This window comes from Heterodontus francisci, chromosome 15 (genome assembly GCF_036365525.1).
Source record: "Heterodontus francisci isolate sHetFra1 chromosome 15, sHetFra1.hap1, whole genome shotgun sequence".
NCBI lineage: Eukaryota > Metazoa > Chordata > Chondrichthyes > Heterodontiformes > Heterodontidae > Heterodontus > Heterodontus francisci.
Genome location: NC_090385.1, coordinates 63,754,400 through 63,776,636, shown reverse-complemented (window position 1 = coordinate 63,776,636; position 22,237 = coordinate 63,754,400). Strand labels below are relative to the sequence as shown.

The 22,237-nt window shown below is 42.1% G+C and overlaps 1 protein-coding gene across 2 annotated transcripts in view; it reads right to left on the bottom strand.

The window, feature by feature from the left end:
* The window catches only part of hdac8 (histone deacetylase 8), a 163,146-nt gene that overhangs the window by 35,121 nt on the left and 105,788 nt on the right, over positions 1–22,237 (bottom strand). For both annotated transcript variants that reach the window (XM_068047678.1, XM_068047679.1), the window contains exons 8-9: positions 15,860–16,032; positions 12,847–12,941 (exon numbers count right to left, since the gene is read on the bottom strand). In XM_068047678.1, coding sequence (XP_067903779.1) covers positions 12,847–12,941; positions 15,860–16,032 — 268 coding nt within the window. The remainder of the gene's footprint in view (positions 1–12,846; positions 12,942–15,859; positions 16,033–22,237) is intronic.

Here is a 22,237-nt window from a genome sequence, read left to right as displayed (position 1 = left end):
CTCCCGTCCACCCAACGTAAAATCCAGCCCAAAGTTTCAGGTCTGTGAAATTGAATGTTAACTGTTTTGCTCTCCACAGATGCTGCCTGACTTACTGAGTATTTCCAGCATTTGCTGTTCAATATAAACAAGCTGTGGAATAGGATTTTGCAAGGCTTACATTGCCCATACAGCATTTGCAGCATTTCCCAAAATTGGGTACTCTGATCAAGTCTTTACTGTGGAAAAACAACTGCTCATCTTAATCAATTATTTCCGTCTACACAGAACAATCAAGCTCATTATTTTATGCAGCAGGACTTGCAAAGGCAATTGCCTGTAAATTCTGCAGGACAATGTTATCTGAAGTAATTGCAGGAAGTACCAACCCAGTTTCACTGTCTTGGTGTTGATAAATAATTAAGTAACTCGAAGCTCCATACAAGCAGAACTAATTACATCCAGGACAATGGAGCTGTAAACCCAAGCAGAGGATTACTAGTGCAGAGTTCAGCTTGTACTGCCTCACTCTTCTCAGTTTACTACATTTTCAATAAGAAAGGCATTTGCAAAGGAAGACAGTAATTCTTGCAGTGGTTAGAGCATCACATTTCCATCCTAGGCAGCTGGGATCCATGTAAAGTATGGATCTCTACACTGGTGACTCAATTATAATCACAGGCTCTGTACTTTGGGTGAGTTGCGAGATGGAGTGTCCCTGCTGCTAAGATGGTCCTTTGTGCTAAGATGATCAATGGACCTGACAGCAGGGGTGAAGCAGTCCAGAGTTCAGACGATATGATCTATCTGACTGTAAGAGGGAGTCGAGAGACATGAAAGCAAAATAAATGAATAAATGGTAAATCACAAAAATTTTCTATACTGCTATTTTCCTCCAGAGATGGGGTCTGATGGCTGACAAAACACTGTAATCGCTCTGCAAGTGTTTCACAAGGATGTAAAGAAACTTCTGGAGCTGACTGAATCTTTTCAATCTTTTTTCCTTCAAAATTTATCTAACCATGAGAAAGGTTAACTGCAAAGTTTGAGACTTAAAGCTATAACGTGGCACAATGAAACCTCCTCATTTCAGTCACCAGCAGCTAGAGTACCAAAGTCCTGACAGAAGGCATCCAATAAGTGTGCTCAAGGAAGAGAAGGTGAAAAAAAAAGGCAAATTAAAAAAAAACTACTGTCCACATCATCTATGATAGCTAAGAAAAAAAGCAAAAACCTGCGTGTTTCTCTATACTTTGCGAGAATGATTGCAAATAAAGGATTTAATTCAAACTAGTACTGTGTGAACAGATGCCTCTAATCTGCACACACAAACTTAATTACCAGAGGAAGTGTCAGTTCCTTTAGTGCAGTGAATGACATAGATTATCCGAGGGAATGGAGCAGTCAACTTCCTTGTCAGAGCTCAAAAAGTGATTAGTTACTAAAAATATACACTTTGCAAATGGTTAAGTATTCTTAGCTTAAAATTCACTCCTAATAAATGTACATTGTTACTTCTTGATTTCAGAAACAATTTCATCAATCAAATGTGCCCAAACACTGCTAAGACCACTGTTTCTGTTGGAAATTAAACTAGGACCATTGAAGTGCTCTTCCATGGGGATTGCGGGATTGAAAATTCAGCTCCAAAAGTTCCATTTCAGGTCACTCCACATTTCTCAGCCTTGCTTTTTAGCCTCCTGACTACAATCTCAGTCTTTCTCCCCCACTTTGTGATAATTTGTGGCATTTAAGAATTTTCTTCTGCTGCTTTTGTAAAATTTATTTCTCCCAATTGAGTTTCTTGACACTGTGCACTGTTCACTGACTCAGAGGGTCAGTGACCTGCTTTTAGGCCTCAGCCAAATTCTGCTCTGAAACCAGTTGGTGAGAGGCACAGAAACATACTAATATGGCTGCGTCACTATTGGTAAACCCTGGTTACCCTGAGCACCTTCCCACAGTAATGATCTTTGAGAGGCAGTGGCAGACATTCAAGGGGATATTTCAGAATACTCAGGATAAGTATATTCTGACTATAAAGAAAAATTCAAAGGGGAGGACCCACCATCCGTGGTTAACTAGAGGAGTTACGGAAAGTATCAGTCTTAAGGAAAAGGCATATAATTGCGCAAACATGAGTGGCAGGTGAGATGACTGGCCAGAATATAAAGAATGGCAGAAATGACTAAAAGGTTAATCAGGAGAAAGAAATTAGAGTATGAAATGAAGCTAGCTAGAAATGTAAAAACGGACAGCTAGAGTTTCTACAGATATTCAAAAAGGAAAAGAGTAAGTAAAATGAGTGTTGGTTCTCAAGAGTGTGAGAATGGGAAGTTAATAGTAGATAATAAGGAAATAGTGGATGAAATTAACTAATATTTTGCTTCTGTCTTCACTATAGAGGATACAAAAACATTCCAGTAATAGCTGTAAATCAGGAGGTGGAAGGAAGAGAGGAACTTGGTGAAATTACAATCAGCAGGTAAGTGGTACTGAGCAAACTGCTGGAGCTGTGGGCTGACAAGTCCCCGGGTCCTGATGGGCTTCATCCTAGGTTCTTAAAAGAGGTGGCTAATGATATAATAGATGCGTTGGTGTTAATTTTTCAAAATTCGCTAGATTCTGGAAAGGTTCCATCAGGCTGGAAAGTAGTGAATATAACCCCTCTATTCAAGAAGTGGGGGGGAGGGGCGTGGTGGGGGAGGCAGAAAACAGGTAACTATAGGCCAGTTAGCTTGACGTCTATCGTGGGGAAGGTGTTAGAATTGATTATTAAGGAGGTTATAGCTGGGCACTTAGAAAAACTCAAGGTAATTTTGAATAGTCAGCATGGTTTTGTGAAAAGGAAATCATGTTTAACCAATTTATTGGAGTTCTTTGAAGGAGTAACATGCGCTGTGGATAAAGGGGAGCCCGTTGACGTACTGTACTTAGATTTCCAGAAGGCATTTGACAAGGTGCCACATAAAAGGTTATTGTGCAAAATAGGAGCTCATGGTGTAGGGGGTAACGTATTAGCATAGACAGAAGATTGGCTGGCTGGCAGAAAACAGAGAGTATGCATAAATGGGTCCTTTTCTGATTGGCAGGACAGCTAGTGGAGTCCCGCAGGGGTCTGTGCTGGGACCTCAACTTTTTACAATTTATATCAATGACTTAGATGAGGGGAGTGATGGCATGGTAGCTAAATTTGCAGATGACACAAAGATAGGTAGGAAAGTATTTGTGAAGAGGACATATAAGGAGGTTGCAGACCAATATAGATAGGCTGAGTGTGTGGGCAAAAATCTAGCAGATTTTGTGTATAATGTGGGAAATGTGAAGTTGTTCACTTTGGCAGGAAGAATAAAAAAGCAGATATTACTTAAATGGAGTACAACTACGGAATTCCGAGGTGCAGAGGGATCTAGGTGTTCTAGTGCAGGAGTCACAAAAAGTTAGTATGCAGGTACAGCAAGTAATAAAGAAGGCTAATGGAATGCTATCCTTTAAATAGGAGAGGAATTGAAAATAAAAATAAGGATGTTATGCTTGAGTTATGCAGGGCATTGGTGAGACTACATCTCGAATACTATACTCCTTATTTAAGGAAGGATGTAAATGCATTGGAGGCAGTTCAGAGGAGGTTTACTAGATTGGTACCCGCATCGGTCCTAGTTATGCCTGTCTTTTTGTGGGATATGTCGAGCATTCTTTGTTCCAGTCCTATTCAGGTCCCCTCCCCCAACTCTTTTTCCGGTACATTGATGACTGTATCGGTGCCGTTTCCTGCTCCCGCCCCGAACTGGAAAACGTTATCAACTTTGCTTCCAATTTCCACCCTTCTCTCACCTTTACATGGTCCATCTCCGACACTTCCCTTCCCCGACTTCTCTGTCTCCATCTCTGGGGATAGATTGTCTACTAATATCCATTATAAGCCCACCAACTCCCACAGCTACCTCGACTACACTTCTTCACACCCTACCTCCTGTAAGGACTCCATTCCATTCTCCCAGTTTCTCCGTCTCCGACGCATCTGCTCTGATGATGCTACCTTCCATGACGGTGCTTCTGATATGACCTTTTTCCTCAACCGAGGATTTCCCCCCACTGTGGTTGACAGAGCCCTCAACCGTGTCCGGCCCATTTCCCGCAGCTCTACCCTCACCCCTTCCCCACCCTCCCAGAACCGTGACAGGGTTCTCCTTGTCCTCACTTTCCACCCCATCAGCCTCCATATCCAAAGGATCATCCTCCGCCATTTCCGCCACCTCCAGCGTGATGCCACTACCAAACGCATCTTCCCCTCCCTTCCCCTGTCAGCATTCCGAAGGGATCGTTCCCTCCACGACACCCTGGTCCACTCCTCCATTACCCCCACCACCTCGTCCCCGTCCCATGGCACCTTCCCCTGCAATCGTAGGAGGTGTAATACCTGACCATTTACCTCCTCTCTCCTCTCTATCCCAGGCCCCAAACACTCCTTTCAGGTGAAGCAGCGATTTACTTGTACTTCTTTCAATGTAGTATACTGTATTCGCTGCTCACAATATGGTCTCCTCTACATTGGGCAGACCAAGCGCTCCGCGGAACATCTCCGCTCAGTCTGCAAGCAGGACCCTGAGCTTCCGGTTGCTTGCCATTTCAACACTCCCCCCTGCTCTCATGCTCACATCTCTGTCCTGGGATTGCTGCAGTGTTCCAGTGAACATCAACACAAGCTCGAAGAACAGCATCTCATCTACCGATTAGGCACACTACAGCCTGCCGGACTGAACATTGAGTTCAATAATTTCAGAGCATGACAGCCCCCCATTTTCCCTTTCATTTTTAGTTATTTTTTTCTTTTTTACATTTTTTACAATTTTTTTTTGCATTTATTTCGTTTCATCTTAGTTTGTTCAGTTTGCTTACCCACTGTTTTTTTTCAGGTTTGCACTTGCTGCTGTTCAATATTTGGTCCGTTAACACCTAATCTGTACTAATGCTTTGTCTTTCAACACACCATTAACATATTGTTTGCCTTTGCTCCATGACCTTTTGGTCAGCTATGTGGCCTTGTCCAATCTACACCTTCTCCTTTGTTATCTGTTGCCCCACCCCCACCTCACTTACTTATAACCTGTGACTTTTCTAATATTTGTCAGTTCCGAAGAAGGGTCACTGACCCGAAATGTTAACTCTGCTTCTCTTTTCACAGATGCTGCCAGACCTGCTGAGTGGTTCCAGTATTTCTTGTTTTTATTTCAGATTTCCAGCATCCGCAGTATTTTGCTTTTATTTTACTAGATTGGTACCTGGAATGATCAGGTTGTCTTATGAGGAAAGGCTGGACAGACTGGGCTTGTTTTCACTGGAGTTTAGAAGAGTGAGGGGAGACTTGACTGAAGTTTATAAGATCCTGAACGGTCTTGACAAGGTGGATGTGGAAAGGATGTTTCCTCTTGTGCGTGAGTCCAGAACTAGGGGGCACTGTTTTAAAATTAGGGATTGCCCCTTTAGGACAGAGATGAGGAGAAATTTTTTCTCTGAGGGTTGTGCAACTTTGGAACTCTCGGCCTCAGAAGGTGGTGGAGGTGGGGTCATTGAATATTTTTAAGGCGGAGGTAAATAAATTCTTGTTAGGCACGGGAATCAATGGTTTTCGGGGGTAGATGGGAGTGTGGAATTCGAGACACAAACAGATCAGCCATGATCATATTGAATGGCGGGGTAGGCTAGAGGGGCCGAATGGCCTACTTCTGCTCCTAATTCATATGTTCATATGTGTTTATATTTCTTATTCACTGGTTTGTTGTGCTTTGCTATTTTCTTAGCGGATAAGCCCTAAATCAGTGCACCAAGATCAATTAATATCAGCCATTTTAGATAAATGCAAAGATGTTCCCCGACACCTCATGGCACACACCTGTAAGATTCACAAATCAAAAAGCTTGTACACCCCTGCTATACACTCTAAAGTGAATAGAATTAAAAGAAAAGAAAGACTTGCATTTATGGACTGCCTTTCATGACCGCTGGACATCTCAAAGTGCTTTACAACCAATGAAGTTTTTTTTTTAAGTGTGGTCATTGTAATACAGGAAACGTGACAACCAGTATACGCACACCAAACTCTCACATACAGCAATGTGATAATGACCACATAATCTGTTTTTGTGATGTTGATTGAGGGATAAATATTGGCCAGGACATCAGAATTCTGCAACATTCTTCCATCTGTTGCACAACTTTACCCCACTTCAATCCGAATGCCTTATTGTATATATATTATGTAAAATGGTTCAGAGATGTTATATTATTAATAGGTTCATATGGCATTCATAAAGAAACCAGGGTTGGATTTTACCAGCCTCTAGGGATGTGCTGCTTGCGTAAAATGGCAAGGGATGGCGGGGGTTGGAGTGCCTGTTGCCTTCCCAAAGCTATGAAATTTTACCAAGGAAAAGGACAGCCTTCCCACCCAGAGGTCAACTGAGGCCCTTAAGTGGTCAATTAAGGGCCTCTTCCCATCACCATTATTTTCCCAACAGCAGGGCTCCTCCGCCATGTAGGGAGGCTGCCCAATAAAATTTGGAGGCCTCCCTGCAGGGTTGGTGGGGGCAGGCTGGGCGGGAGGGCTCCAGATCGGGCACCCTGTGGCCCATGGAGGGCCACCCCCACTGAAAGAACCACCCTGCCCTCACGACTGACCCACCTCACCAGTGCCTGCTAGACTGGGCCCGGTGAGCCCCACAAAGTCAGCTTGATTCCTGGGCCTCTTCCATGCTGGCTGGTCTGGGCATGCTGCTGTCCCAGCAATGGCCACTGCTCCTGGTGGCGCTGGTGGGACTGAAAGCTGCCGGCCATCTGATTGGCTGGCAGCTCTTGGAGGTGGGATCTCTGCTCTTAAAGAGGTGGACGCCCCGACGGCAGGCAGTTAACTACCTGACTGTAATTGAATTACAGCGGGGCCTCTGAAAATACGAATATAAGAAATAGGAGCAGAAGTAGGCCATTCGGCCCCTCGAGCCCACTCCGCTATTCAATAAGATCATGGCTGTTCTGATTGTGGCCTTAACTCCACTTTCCCGCCAGTCCCCCATAACCCTTTACTCCCGTGTAGGTCAAAAATCTGTCTAGTTCAGCCTTGAATACATTCAATGACCCAGACTCCACTGCTCTCTGCGGTAGAGAATTTCAAAGATTAACGACCCACGAAGAAAAGAAATTCCTCCTGATCTCCATCTGAAATGAGAGAGCCCTTATTTTGAAACTGTGCCCCCTAATTCTAGATTCTCCCATGAGGGGAATCATCCTCTCAGCATCTACTCTGTCAAGCCTCCTCAGAATCTTATATGCTTAGACAAGATTACCTCTCATTCTACATAAGAAAGAGGAACAGGAGTAGGCCATTCAAAAGGATCATGGCTGATCTGCCCCAGACCTCAACTCCTCTTTCGTGCCAGCTCCACATAGCCCTCAAGTCCCCAATATTTCACAGCTCTATCTACCTCCTCTTTAAATACTTTCACTGATCTAGCCTCCACAACTCTCTGGGGTAGAGAATTCCAGACATTCACTGCCCTCTGAGAGAAGAAATTCCTTCGCATCTCAGTTTTAAATGAGTGTCCCCTTATTCTGTAACTATGTCCCCTAGTTCGAGATTCCCCCACTAGTGGAAACATCTTCTCAACATCGACCCTGTCAAGCCCCCTCAGTATCTTGTACGCTTCAATAAGATCACCCCTCTTTCTTCTAAACGCTAATGAATAAAGGCCTAACCTGTTTAGCCGTTCTTGATAAGTCAACCCCTTCATCCCAGGAATCAGGCTAGTGAATCTCTTTTGAACTGCCTCCAATGCCAGTATATCCTTTCTTAAATACGGGGACCAAAACTGTACACAGTACTCCAGGTGTGGCCTCACCAATACCCTGTACAGTTGTAACAAGACTTCCCTATTTTTAAACTGCAACCCCTTAACAATAAAGGCCAAAATTCCATTTGCCTTCTTAATTACTTGCCGCACCTGCATGCTAACCTTTTGTGTTTCATGCACAAGAATACCCAGATCCCTCTGTGCTGCACTTGTTTGGAGTCTCTCCATTTAAATAATAATTTTCCTTTTGATTCTTCCTACCAAAGTACATGACCTCACACTTTCCTATAATAAACTCCATCTGCCAAGTTTTTGCCCACTCACTCAACCTATCTATATCCCCTTGCAGATTCCTTATGTCCTCATCACAACATGCCCTTCACCTATTTTTGTATCGTCAGAAAATTTGGATTTTTTATACTCTGCCCCTTCCTCCAAGTCACTGATATAGATAGTAAATAATTGAGGCCCTAGGACTGATCCTTGTGGCACTCCACTAGTTACGTCTTTCCAACCTGAAAAAGACCCATTAATCCCAACTCTCTGTCTTCTGTGTGTTAACTATTCCTCAATCCATGATAATACATTACCCCCAATATAGTGAGCTCCTATCTTGTGCAATAATCTTTTATGGGGCACCTTATCGAATACCTTCTGGAAATCCAAATACTCTACATCTACCAGTTCCCCTTTATCAACTCTGCTTGTTATATTGTCAAAGAACTCTAGAAAATTTGTCAAACATGGTTTCCCTTTCATAAGGGCTCTGTTTGATTGCTAAATGTCCTGCTATTTTTTTCTTAATAATGGACTCTAGCATTTTCCTAACGACTGATGTTAGGCTGACTGGCCTATAGTTTCCTGCTTTTTGTCTCCCTCCCTTCTTGAACAGGGGCGTCACATTAGTGGTTTTCCAATCCGCCGGGACCCTCCCGGAATCCAGTGAGTTCTGGAATATTTCGACCAATGCCTCCACTATCTCTGCAGCCACTTCCTTTAAAACCCTTGGATGCAGGCTATCAGGTCCTGGCGACTTGTCTGCCTTTAGTCCCATTAGTTTGTCAAATGCTTTGTCCCTCGTGATAGAGACTGTTACAAGATATTTCCTCCCATTAGCTGCTTACTTATCTGATATCTGTGGGATGTTTATAGTGTCCTCCACTGTGAAGACCGATGCAAAATATAGGTTTAAATTATCTGCCATTTCCCTGTTCCCTGATATCAATTCTCCAGTCACATCCTCCAAGGGTCCCACGCTCACTTTAGCTACTCTCTTTCTTTTTATATACCCGTATAAGCTCTTGCTGTTTGTTTTTATATTTCTTGCCAATTTACTTTCATAATCAATTTTCTCCCTCTTTGTTAGCTTTTTAGTCATCTGCTGCTGGTTCCTAAAAAAATCTCAATCCTCTGGCCTACCACTAGTTTTTACCACTTTGCATGCCTTAGTTTTTGATTGGGTACTCTCCTTGACTGCCTTTGTTAACCACGGGTGGTTCATCCTTCTCATCGAGTCGTTTTTGACCAAGATAAATTTTTGCTGAGCGTTATGAAATAGTTGCTTAAATGTCTGCCACTGCTCATCCACTGACCTTCCCTTGAGTCTATTTTCCCAGCCCGCTTTAGCCAACTCTTTCTCTTACCTCCGTAATTGCCCTTATTTAAGTTGAGGACACTGGTTTGAGACCCGAGTTGCTCGCCCTCAAACTGAATTTGAAATTCTACCATGTTGTGATCGCTACCCCCTAGAGGATCCTTAACTACGATATCTCTTATTAATCCTATCTCATTACACGTTTCTAGATTTAAAATGGCTTGTTCTCTGGTAGGTTCTGCAACGTATTGCTCTGAGTAACAATCCCTGATGCACTCTACAAATTCGTCTTCCATGTTACCTCTGCCAATCTGATTTGTCCAGTCAATTTGCAGATTAAAATTACCCATGACAATTGTCGTGTCCTTCTTACATGCCTCCATTATTTCCCAATTTATACTTTGTCCTACAGTGAGGCAAATCTTCGGGGGTCTGTAGACGACTCCCACCCGTGATTTCTTCCCCTTGCTATTCCTTATTTCCACCCAAACTGATTCCACATGACGATCTACTGCACCTACAACACTACTCACCACTGCACTGATACCTTCCTTTATTAACAAAGCTACCCCACCTCCTCTTCCTTTTTGCCTATTTTTCCAGAAGGTCGAGTACCCTTGAATATTGAGTTCCCAGTCTTGGACACCCCGCAACCACTTCTCTGTAAAAGCTATCAAATCATATTCATTTATTTCTATTTGTGCTGTCAGCTCATTTATCTTGTTATAAATGCTGCGTGCATTCAGATAAAGAGCCTTAAGCTTTGACTTTTTACCATTATTAGTCATTCTGGTTCTAATTTCTGCTGCATTCTTATGCTTATATTTCCTGCCCCTTCCTGTCACGCTTTGATTACCGTTCGCCTCTTCACTTCCCTGCACCTCTGCTCTCTCATTTCTTTCTGACTACTTAAACTTCCCTTCAATTGAACCCTCTCCCCCACTAATTAGTTTAAAGTCCGATCTACAACCCTAGTTATACGATTCGCCAGGACACTGGTCCCAGCATGGTTCAAATGAAGCCTGTTCCAACAGAACAGCTCTCTCCTTCCCCAGTACTGGTGCCAGTGCTCTCTGAATCAGACCCATGTCTCCCACACCAATCTTTGAGCCATGCATTTACCTCTCTAATCTTATTTACCCTATGCCAATTTGCAGGTGGCTCAGGTAGTAATCCGGAGATTATTAACTTTGAGGTTCTGCATTTTAATTTAGCCCTGAGCTGCTCATAGTCCCTCAGCAGAACCTCTTGCCTAGTCCTACCTATGTCGTTGGTACCTACGTGGACCAAGACAACTGGATCCTTCCCCTCCCACTCCAAGTTCCTCTCCAGACCAGAAGAGATGTCCTTAACCTTGGCACCAGGTAGGCAACACAGCCTTCTGGACTCCCCTTCGTTGCTGCAGAGAGCAGTATCTATTCCCTTATTACTACTACATTTCTCTTTTCTCCCCCCCCACTTGAATGGCACTCTGAACCCTCGTGCTGTGCTCAGTTCGCTCATCCTCCCTGCGGTCTGTGCCCTCGTCCACACTGGGAGCAAGAACCTTGTACCTATTGGATAAGGGCACTGGCTGAGGTTCCTCCAAGGCTAAATTCTGGATCCCCATACCTGCCTCACTTGCAGTCACACCCTCCTGTCCCTGACCACGGTTCAAATTTGATGTAATTAATCTAAAGGGTGCGACTGTCTCTTGAAACACAATGTCCAGGTAACTCTCCCCCTCCCTGATGTGTCGCAGTGTCCGCAGCTCGGACTCCAGCTTATCAACTCTGAGCCGAAGGTCCTCGAGCAGCCAACACTTGCTGCAGATGTGGTCACCGTGGATCGCACCGGCGTCCACCAGCTCCCACATACTACAGCTGCAACACATCGCCTGTTAAATATTTTAAAAGTGAATTTCTTAACTGTACTCTTCAACTGTAATAGCATCTCTTGATTTAATCCACTTGGCCAATCAAAAGAAACACAGAAGAGATACCCACCAATCACCTACCTGTTTTCCTGTGACATCACACTTCTGCTCTGTCAGGTAGAAAAAGATAGAATGGGCTCTCTGCCGCTGGTTTCTATCTGCTGCTGCCCTTCTCATGCAGGTCCGCTCTCTGTGTTCTGGGCCTCCCTCTCTGCCACCGGTTTTTATCTCCCGCCGCCGCTGCCCTTCTCATGCAGGTCTGCTCTCCGTGTACTTCTAAACTCCAATGAGTATAGGCCCGCTCAACGTTTCCTTATAAGGCAACCCCTTCATCCCAGGAATCAACTTTCTCTGAATGCCTCCAATGCAAGTATATCCCTCCTGAAACAAGCAGACCAAAACTCCTGGTGCAGTCTCACCAACGTCCTGTACAGTTGTCACAAGACTGCCCTAATTTTATACTCCATCCCCCTTGCAATAAAGGCCAACATTCCATTTGCCTTCCTAATTACTTGCTGTACCTACATGCTAACTTTTCGTGATTCATGTACAAGGACACCCAGATCCCTCTATGCTGCAGCATTCTGTGGTCTCCAATTATATAATATTCTGCTTTTCTGTTCTTCCAAAGGTGGAAATGTCACATTTTCCCATATTATGGCCCATCTTACAAATTTTTCTCCACTCACTTAACCTCTCTGTATCCCTTTGCAGACTCTGTGTCCTCCTCACAACTTGCTTCCCTAACTATCTTTGTACTGTCAGCAAATTTGGCTACAATACACTTGGTCCCTTCATCCAAGTCATTGATATAGATTGTATGGCTGAGGCGGGGTTGCCCCCTGACTTTCTGGCCCGGTGTTGGGACCCCTGCCGCAGGGACAAGATCCAGTCCCAGTTCTGCTCTTGCGGCCTGCGATGCCATTTGATCCCTGACTCTGTCATTCAGGCTTCTAGTATTTGGACAGCAGAAACATAACATACATAGAATAAGCTGTCGCAAAGGTGCACCCTCTAAACCAAGATGTTCCACTTAAGCCAAATATGTACCAAAAGAGCAGATTCTTTGTGCAGGGTGAGTAGCCATGCTCAGTCCACTAAGAAACAATGACATTGAGGAAAAAAACAGAAACTTGTAATATAAGCATAAAATTATGTTTGCACAAAATCAATGTACCTACAATAGCAAATATGCAATTTTTGAAGAGGATTATGCAATCTGCAACAATACTATCCATATCCAAAAAGGAATTCAAGGTCTAAAGATTGCAGAAAGCCTAGAGGGGCCTCGCAGTAGTTATTAAAGAACAGCCAACACTATGTTTATGAATCAAACAGTTGCAGCTTATTTCAGTTCAGAACAAGCCCATCAATCTTGGGAAAATGGAGAGACAGTGCATTATTGTTGTGCTGTCATTTGACCACAAAACTGTATTCAGAGTAGACGTCCCAGGTTTGATTAGTTGTCGTGACTCAGCAGATAGCAAGAAAAAAGAAGCCTGTTGCAGCCATACCTCGTGATCAGGAATCTCTGAGGACAGGGTTTTTCCAAGGATAATGGCAGTCAGGTATGTCCAGCACCGGGCTGTGTTAGCATGGTTATAGCCTCCTGTCACCACCAGAAAAGCAAACCACACAGAAATAATTTATTAGACAAGAAGGCCAGAAGGCATAGTGACCAGATTATTTATTACTGTCCCATTTTAAAACTATTCTTCACACTGTTATATATTCAATTAGGAGACAGCTGAAATCATGGTCATTGATGGTTTGAGAAGATTTGCAATTATTTCATCCTTTCTTCTTCTCTATCCATAATTTTTCCTGTGGAGGCACAATGCATTTGATCCTCAGTATGTGGGACATGCATGAGTACCTGTACTTTTCTAGATTCTCAACACTAGAGTGATTCACTAACATTGTTGAGAGCCACAATATCAAGTGGTAACTTGAAGGTCTCTCAATAATGGTCTAGTACATAGATAGAATGCGGACTCGTGTCTACTGTTCCTTATGCAATAGTATTCTTGATTTCAATTAGGTCATTGTGGCCAACTGCTGAGTTGAGACCAAACAATTCCCTACAAAAGGGAGAAAAAAATCTGGTAGATTTAATGGGGTGCTTTCATTTTCTGTGTAGATTGTGGGATTCATCTCTAAACTCTCCTGCAAACTGTTTGCAACCTCCAGTTGCAACTGCCACTCTTACAATTCTCTTAGCTGGAGGTAGGGTTTGTGGTGCAGTGAAGGGATAGTATGAAATATCATGAAAGAAAAGAATTTATGCACACAGTTCCTTGCATTTACCACACAAGGAGAGAACTGGAAACTACACACTGAATGTTCAGGGACTGTTCCACAAACAGAAACACAGAGGATACATCACTGGACTATATTCAAAAGCACACACTTCTGGTAAATGATCAGAGTTTACACAGCCAAGTCAAGTCTCAGTTAACAACTCTTTAAATTATGTTTGAAAATAATTTCTCCCATTCCTATCCCTAGACCTTTTTTTAATGACAAATATCATACATCAGTCCAAAGTGATGGTCAAGTACCCAGTGGGTTGTGGTAAATGGTTTTTTTTTTTAGATTAGAGATACAGCACTGAAACAGGCCCTTCGGCCCACCGAGTCTGTGCCGAACATCAGCCACCCATTTATACTAATCCTACACTAATCCCATATTCCTACCAAACATCCCCACCTGTTCCTATATTTCCCTACCACCTACCTATACTAGTGACAATTTATAATGGCCAATTTACCTATCAACCTGCAAGTCTTTTGGCTTGTGGGAGGAAACCGGAGCACCCGGAGAAAACCCACGCAGACACAGGGAGAACTTGCAAACTCCACACAAGCAGTACCAGGAATCGAACCCGGGTCCCTGGAGCTGTGAGGCTGCGGTGCTAACCATTGCGCCACTGTGCCGGTTGTTTTTCAAACTGGAAGATGGTAGACAGTGATGCTCCCCAAAGTTCAGTGTTAGGACCACTGCTTTTTTGATATAGATAAATGCTTTGTATGTTGGAATACCGAGTAAAATTTCAAAATTTGCCGATTATAGCAAACTTAGAGATGTGGCAGTCAGTGAGGATGATATCAATTGACTGCAACAGGACATAGATGGGGTAGCAGAATGGACAGACAAGTGGCAGATGGAATTTAATACAGAAAATGTGAGGTGATGCATTTTGGCAGAAAGGATAGGATGATGCAATATAGACTTAATGGCACAGTTATAAAGAGTGTGCAGGAACAGAGGGACCTAGGAATACACGTGCATAGATCTTTGAAGGTGGCAGGACAAATTGAGAGAGTTGTTAGCAAAGCATATGGGATCTTTGGCTTCATAAATAGAGGTATTGAGTACAAAAGCAGGGAAGTTATGTTGAAACTTTATAAAGCTCTGGTTAGACCACAACTCGAGTATTGCGTCCAGTTCTGGGCATCACACTTGAGAAAAGATGTGAGGGTCCTTGAGAGGATGCAGAGGAGATTTATTACAATGGTTCCAGGGATGAGGGATTTTAGCTATAAGGTTAGGTCAGAGAAGCTGTGGTTGCTCTTCTTGGATCAAAGAAGGTTGAGGAGAATTTGATAGAGGTGTACAAGATTATAACAGCTTTAGGTAAGGTAGACAAAGAAAAGTTGCTCCCATTAGCTGAAGGTATAAGGACTGGGGAAACACAGACTAAAAGATTTTGGGTAGGAGATGCAGGGAAGATGTGAGGAAGAAATGTTTTACACAGCGAGTTGTAATGACCTGGAACTCGCTGCCTACAAGGGTAGTGGAAGCAAAGACGATGAATGATTTCAAAAGGAAACTGGATGGACACTTGAGGAAAATAAACTCGGAAGGTTACAGAGACAGAGCCGGGGAAAGGGACTGATTGCATTGCTCTGCAGAGTGCCGGCATAGACTCGATAGGCTGAATGGCCTCCTTCTGTGTCGTGATGACTCTATGATTCTATAACCTAAGGTCTCTATCAGTGCTGCATAACCAATTGCTATGAGGTGCTTCATCAAAGCCCTGTATCATGGACTCCTACAATGTGATACTTCCTTCCCCCATGTCAACTCCTTAAGCTAAATCAGCAATTTAATGCCAATCTCCAATCTGGGCAGTTGGCTCTTTAAGCCTCGTCTATTACAATCTAAGTAGAAATTGCCCAAATTAATTTTATACAGCAAACAGAGATGGGGGTGTTTCATTACATCAGTCTGGGATGGATCTGAACTCAGATCCCAGAAGTAAATGGTAAATTTCATACTGTGACAGTCTTTTTCTAATCCCTCCCTTTCAAAATCATTTATTTTATTTAACTGTGATTGCATCATGACTTTAAAAAAACACTTCCAAATGCAAAACTATGTTAAACTGCTCTAAAACACAAGTCAATAGACTCCTTTTTACAGTCAATGTGATAACCGGCCAATGCACTAGTTACTTTTCTATTTGCAGTTATCAATCACCTCTGTATTTGTTAAACATGTTGTAAAAAAGAGAGATGGACTCACCTCCTCCCAAGACCAGAGTTGGCAGCTCCCAGTTCAGTATGTAACGCAGGCACTTTCCCACTCCCACTGGTGTCATATTGAAGGAGCACATTGGGTCTCCAGCAATAGTGTCTGCTCCTAGCTGGCAGACCACTGCTTCAGGATTGAATGATGCATACACCTCTTTTAACACACTAGTGAGGAAACAAAATAAGTAAACAGATGTTACCGGACTATAGTTTGCTGCAGTTGGCATCCCCGGATCCTCATTATCAGTCCAATTCCCGAAGAACAGCATAGGGATGGGCAATAAATGCTGGCCTTGCCAGTGATGCTCACTTTGAGAATGCATTAAAATGGGTCAGTCTAATACCAACCCTATTCCTTACTGACTCATTACTTATCCATCCTATAGGCAACCAAGAGGGAGGTATGCGAGCCCGTTCCAGTCATCTACTATTTGACTCTTGAATTGGCTGATAGGAAACTTCATGAGAGCACCCAAAGAAGATTTTCTACCTGTTTTTCTCCCTCATACCATTCAGTGAAATGACTTGCCCTTAAAAATCTCCAGTATTCAACTGCCTGAACACACAAGCTGCAAATACACCTAAACATTCCACATCAATCCAGAAAGGTCTGCTCAGAATGATAACTCAGCTTCATATGCCACTTCTCCAGCCCCTTTTATATGGTGTTACCATATGGAATGCTACATCTTTGTAGCAAATGTTTCAGCAGAATATCAAACATAACTTAGCAATCCATGCTGGCTAGAATGCATTCTAGGTTCTGCCTGTTGGTTCACTCAGTCTTTCTGTACTCCCACCAAAATATCAGGGCCAAAAATGCAAAACATCTGTCCCTGTAATAGTTCTGTTCAGATACACGATTCAATTATCAAATATACAAAAACATCTTCACAAAATCAGTATTCTTTAATTTCTATGTATTTATTTATACCAGTGCAAATTTAATAAAATCAAACATAATAATGTTAAAGTTTATATCTGGTTGTGATGGTCGGATTTTTTTCTTTAAATGGTTAACTGGAGCAAAACTACCGTCTCCAGGCTGGCACCTGGAGTGAGTTACCATGATCCCTCTCAGTACCAATGTAAAATGCAGCTATTCCTCCTTTGACGACTAATTGTTTACAGCTTCCACATATCTTTTTCATCATAGATATTGTTTGTAAAGGATCGCAATGTTTAATATTACAAAACCATAATTAAAACAGTATTAAATAAGCAAAAGACATCTCTCTTTATGAATTCTCTTGCTGGAACAAATCCTCAAGGTTCAAAAAAGGCTCAACATTTTTTTAGGCTTAACCCTCAATCTTCCCAATAATTAACTCAAATTCTGCAAGAACAAGTTTCATCAGTAGGAATCCTATTACCTAAACAAAGTATTTTTAAAGATCCCGTTGATTGTATTTGAGTGTCAATGTGATAACTGGCTGGAAGCAATCATCAGTGCTGAGAGCATGCGACAGCTAAAATATCAGAAGAGGCAAAGTCATTAACCTAGGATGCTGGTTGTAAGCAATTTTTGAGTCTGATAGCTCAAAGCAACTGTAAGACAGATTCAGTCATCAACACAGGGTTCTGGCCGAGCAGTGTTACAGTGCATGTATGCTGGATTAACATAGAGATCTCATCACGAGCCCAGTGAATATCGATGATAGTAAGACTCATTGTTAAAGTGTGTACACTCAATGTTACAATAACTGTGCAAGGGAAAGGGATTAACAACAGAAAAGCAGATCAATTGTATCAATGCATATTAATTTGGCTCAGTAATTCCTCTAACCCAGTTACTTTGATGACAACATTAACATTTGCCATTTAAAAAAAAAATCACCCCTCCAAACAAATGTCATTAAAAGATTCTGCAGTTAAATTTGATTTTTTTAAGGTAGAGTCCTGTTGTTGACTGGCAGTAGAATGCTCCTGGTGCTCACTTCATTGTCTGATGGAGTCATTGTATGATGGCTTGCCAACCTTAGGGGGAGGGAGACAAAAGAAACTGGGCCCAGTTACTCCTCGGCATTCTGGTTTACATCCTCATATTTGGTTACACAGCAATATTGAGAAAGGTCTAGGGGATGGTGTCCATTTGCCTTGTCAGCCAAGTATAATGGAGGAACACCCAAAGGGAAGGGTTGGGTGAGGAGCAGTGGTGGTGGAGATAGAGATTTTTAAAAAGCAATTTCTGTCTGTCTTCACTGTAGAAGACTGAGAAAACTTCCCAAAGATATTTGAAAATCAAGAGGTGAAAGGGAGGGAGGTATTTAAAACAATCACCATCACCGGGGAAAAGGTGTTGGGAAAATTATTAGATCTAAATGCTGACAAGCCCCTAGGAACAGATGGCCTGCATCCTAGGGTCTTAAAAGTGGCTGCAGAGATAGTAGAGGCATTGGTTATAATATTCCAAAATTCATTAGACTCTGGAAGCGTCCCAGCGTATTGGAAAATAGCAAATGTAACACCTTTATTCAAGAAAGGAGGGAGACAGAAACCAGGAAACTATAGGGCAGTTATCTGTCATAGTGAAAATACTAGAATCTATTATTAAGGAGGTTATAGCAGGATACTTAAAAAATCAAAGGAATCAGACACAGTCAACATAGTTTTGTGAAAAGGAAATCGAGTTAAACTAATTTAGTAGAATTCTTTGAGGAAGTATCAAGCAAGGTGGATAAAAGGGAACCTGTAGATCTAGTGAACTTGGATTTCCAAAAGGCATTTGATAAGGCGCCACCTCAAAGGTTACTACACAAGATAGGAGCACATGGTGTAGGGGGTAACATATTAGCATGGATAAAGGACTGGTTAGCTAACAGGAAGCAGAGAGTAGAGATAAATGAGTCTTTTTCAAGTTGGCAAGCTGTAACTAGTGAAGTGCCACACGGATCAGTGCTGCGGCCTCAACTATTTACAATCTATATCAATGACTTGGATGAAAGGACCAAATGTATGTTTGCTAAATTTGCCGATGACACCAAGATAGGAAGGAAAGTAAGTTGCCAAGAGGAGGTAAAGAGTCTACATAGGAATATGGATAGGTTAAGTGACTGGACAAAAATTCGGCAGATGGAGTATAATGTGGCAAAATATGAACTTGTCCACTTTGGCAGGAATAGAAAAGCAGTATCTTATTTAAATGGTGGTACAGAGAGATCTGGGTGCCCTGGTACATGAACCACAAAAGGTTAGTACGCAGATACAGCAAGTGCTTAGGAAGGCAAATGGAATGTTGGCCTTTATTGCGAGAGGAATCGAGTATAAAAGTAGGGAAGTTTTACTGCAGCTGTACAGAGCCTTGGTGAGACCACATCTGGAGTACTGTGTACAGTTTTGGTCTCCTTATTTGAAAAATGATATAATTGTCTTAGAAGCAATTCAGAGAAGGCTCACTTGACTCACTCCAGGGATGAAGGGCTTATTTTATGAAGAAAGGTTGAACAGGTTGGGCCTATAGCTGTTGGAGTTTAGAAGAATGAGAGGTGATCTTATTGAAACATATAAGATCCAGAGCGGACTTGATAGATACCGGGAGGATGTCTCCTCTTGTGGGGGAGACTAGAACCAGGGGACACAATTTAAGAATAAGGGGTCTCCCTTTTAAGATGGAGATGAGGAGAAATCTTATTCTCTTAGAGGGTTGTTAGTCTGTGGAATTCTCCTCTCTGGAAAGCAGTGGAACATGGGTCACTAAATTTATTCAAGGCTGAGATAGATTTTTGTTTGACAAGAGAGTCAAGGGTTATGGGGGGCAGACAGAAAAATGCAGTGGAGACTACAACCAGATCAGCCATGATCTTATCGAATGGTGCAGCAGACTCGAAAGGCCGAATGGCCTGCTCCTAAGTCCTATGACCCTATGTTTCAAACTTCACATTATTGAATACTGTTTGAGGTTAGAAATATATTACTATCCACAGGCCTCTAAGTTAAGCGCTAAATCAAAATTTAATTATTAGAGTGCATGTTTTCAAACTGGGGTTTCAGAAATGATCCCAGATGGTAACAGAGGTTACCTCTCTGTCTCTCATCGGATTTTTCTATAATTTGTGGATTTGCCAGAATGTTGCGATCGAGGTAAATGATACACCTTCTACACTGACTGCATTATTTTACTTTGGATAGCTAACACTGTTTCTCAGGTTAGTACAGGTGATCTCTTTGAGTATGTCAATATTTGCAGGAGTTTTCCACACAGAAAACTTTGAAAACAAAAATTTACCAAGTTGAGAGCAAATTATGTTGGGAGATAAGGGAGAATAAGTTCTGTGCCTCATTCTACAGCATATGAAGGACCCCACAGATTACATTGTAAAGCAAAGACAACTCTGAACAGACTGAAAAGTTCTTAGAAAATGTTCTCTTCTTAAAATTTTTTAATTGAAATTAAAACAAAAGCCATCCTGGGGAATACTCTTAAATTTTAACCTCACCAACTTTCAATCTAATTAGCACTTTCTTAGCTCAATTCAATGATTCCTATCCTCACAAATCTACATGCTCCACAAAGACACTTTTTGTTGTCCTTGGGTCACAGAATGTGCAAACTCATACTTTGTATTTTTGGTAAGAGCATTTATTTCATTTTGGATCATATGCATAAAATTTCCTGCTCATAGTGCTATTGAAAAATCCCATCACAGCATTTGACGGGGCAATAAATGTCAGGGATTGCGTGCAATAGATTTTTGACTATTTTTTAATTGATTATGTTCAATTTAGGTTCATTTATTGGATGGAACTGATTGGGATATGTACCTGACTGAGTTTTGATTTCATACATTCCAAAGCTCAATTGAAGGGGATGAGAAAAACACCCATAGTCAGCTAGAAGTACTGCTTATTTTTCTCTGTTGATGAGGATAACATTGCCAGTTTAATATTATTTTCTCCAATTCTGTAATTTGGTCTCCCCATTCTACACATCATTCATGGTTCAGGTCTCCCTTAATTCTACTCAAACTGACCACTGGTTTGACATGCGATGAGCCCAACTATGACTCTTGCTCCACCTGTGGTAGTCCCTGACCTCTGTTCCATATTTTTACAGTATATCACTGTTGAGTCTGAACATTCACCCACCACAAAGGCATGTCCCAACCCTCTGTTGCACAACATGTTAATGTCTAACACAAGGCATTACTCAAGGTGCCATCCCAACAATGAGAAGCATTTTTGCAATCTCTCTCTTCCCCTTGTGGAGTGTTATTCCTTCAGCCTGTGCTGTAGTCTTTAGTTTCAAGGGAGTAGCCCAACTCATTGTCTCAGCAGGAGTTATGAATAGTCTTTTCTGTTGCACAAGTGCTCCATTCACACACACGCACTGACATCCCAGTACAAACTTGCTGAGTTTTTGGTGCTCTTAGCAACAAGGTTAATTTTGTGAAACATCAACCCTCATTAGAATGATTTTTTAGGTCTGCAATTTGTAGTGCATGTGATGTCCACTCACAATGCAATTCTGCAAATGGATGCTAGAAGTAGTTTCATTTCGTTTAGTACCCAATTCTCGGTCAAAATTGAATATTTGAACATATTTACAATCCTCTGAAATCAGTGAAGGAACTCAACATTCTGGTTTCAGTCACACTAGAATGGTTTAATTTATACAGTATCTTCTCAGGATTCTCCACCTGCTGTTCTGTGCGCTGCAGGTTGGAACACAGATGAAAATTGATTGGTCAAATGCCAGCTGCTTACTTCTCTCAAATTCCAAGTAAGTTCAATCAGCTTGCTTCCTGAGGGTTCGAAACTTCTGGTGATAGGCTTCCGGTACTAGCTCATATGCCCCGATAGCAATTTTTGTCAGTTCATAATTTGATGAACTTTCATCTGGCAACATGGGCTTTTCCTGTTAGCTCCAGTCCCATTTTTCAGTTTGTACCCTCCACTCTACTGACTCTAACCTCACTCCTTCTCCACTCTGCCATCAGTGGAAGAGCCTTCAACTATCACATTACTACATTCTGAAATTCTCATTCTAAACCCCTCCACATTTCTCATGCCCTTCAAAAGTCTCCTCAAAACCTCCCTGACAAAGTCTTTAATTATCTCCATTAAATCTTTTTCTCTGTTTAAACCCTTTGAGACAATTAATTACATTAAAGTCATTAAACATACGAACATATCAATTAGGAGCAGGAATCGGCCACTCGGCCCTTCGAGCCTGCTCCGCGTTCAATAATTTCATGGCTGAACTGATTGCTCCACATTTCCACCTAACCCAGGTAACCTTCTACCCCTTTGTTTATTAAGAGTCTATCTACCTCTGCCTTAAAAATATTCAAAGACTCTGCTTCCACTTTTGAGGAAGAGAATTCCAAAGACTCATGACCATTTGAGAGAAAACATTTCTTCTCATCTCTGT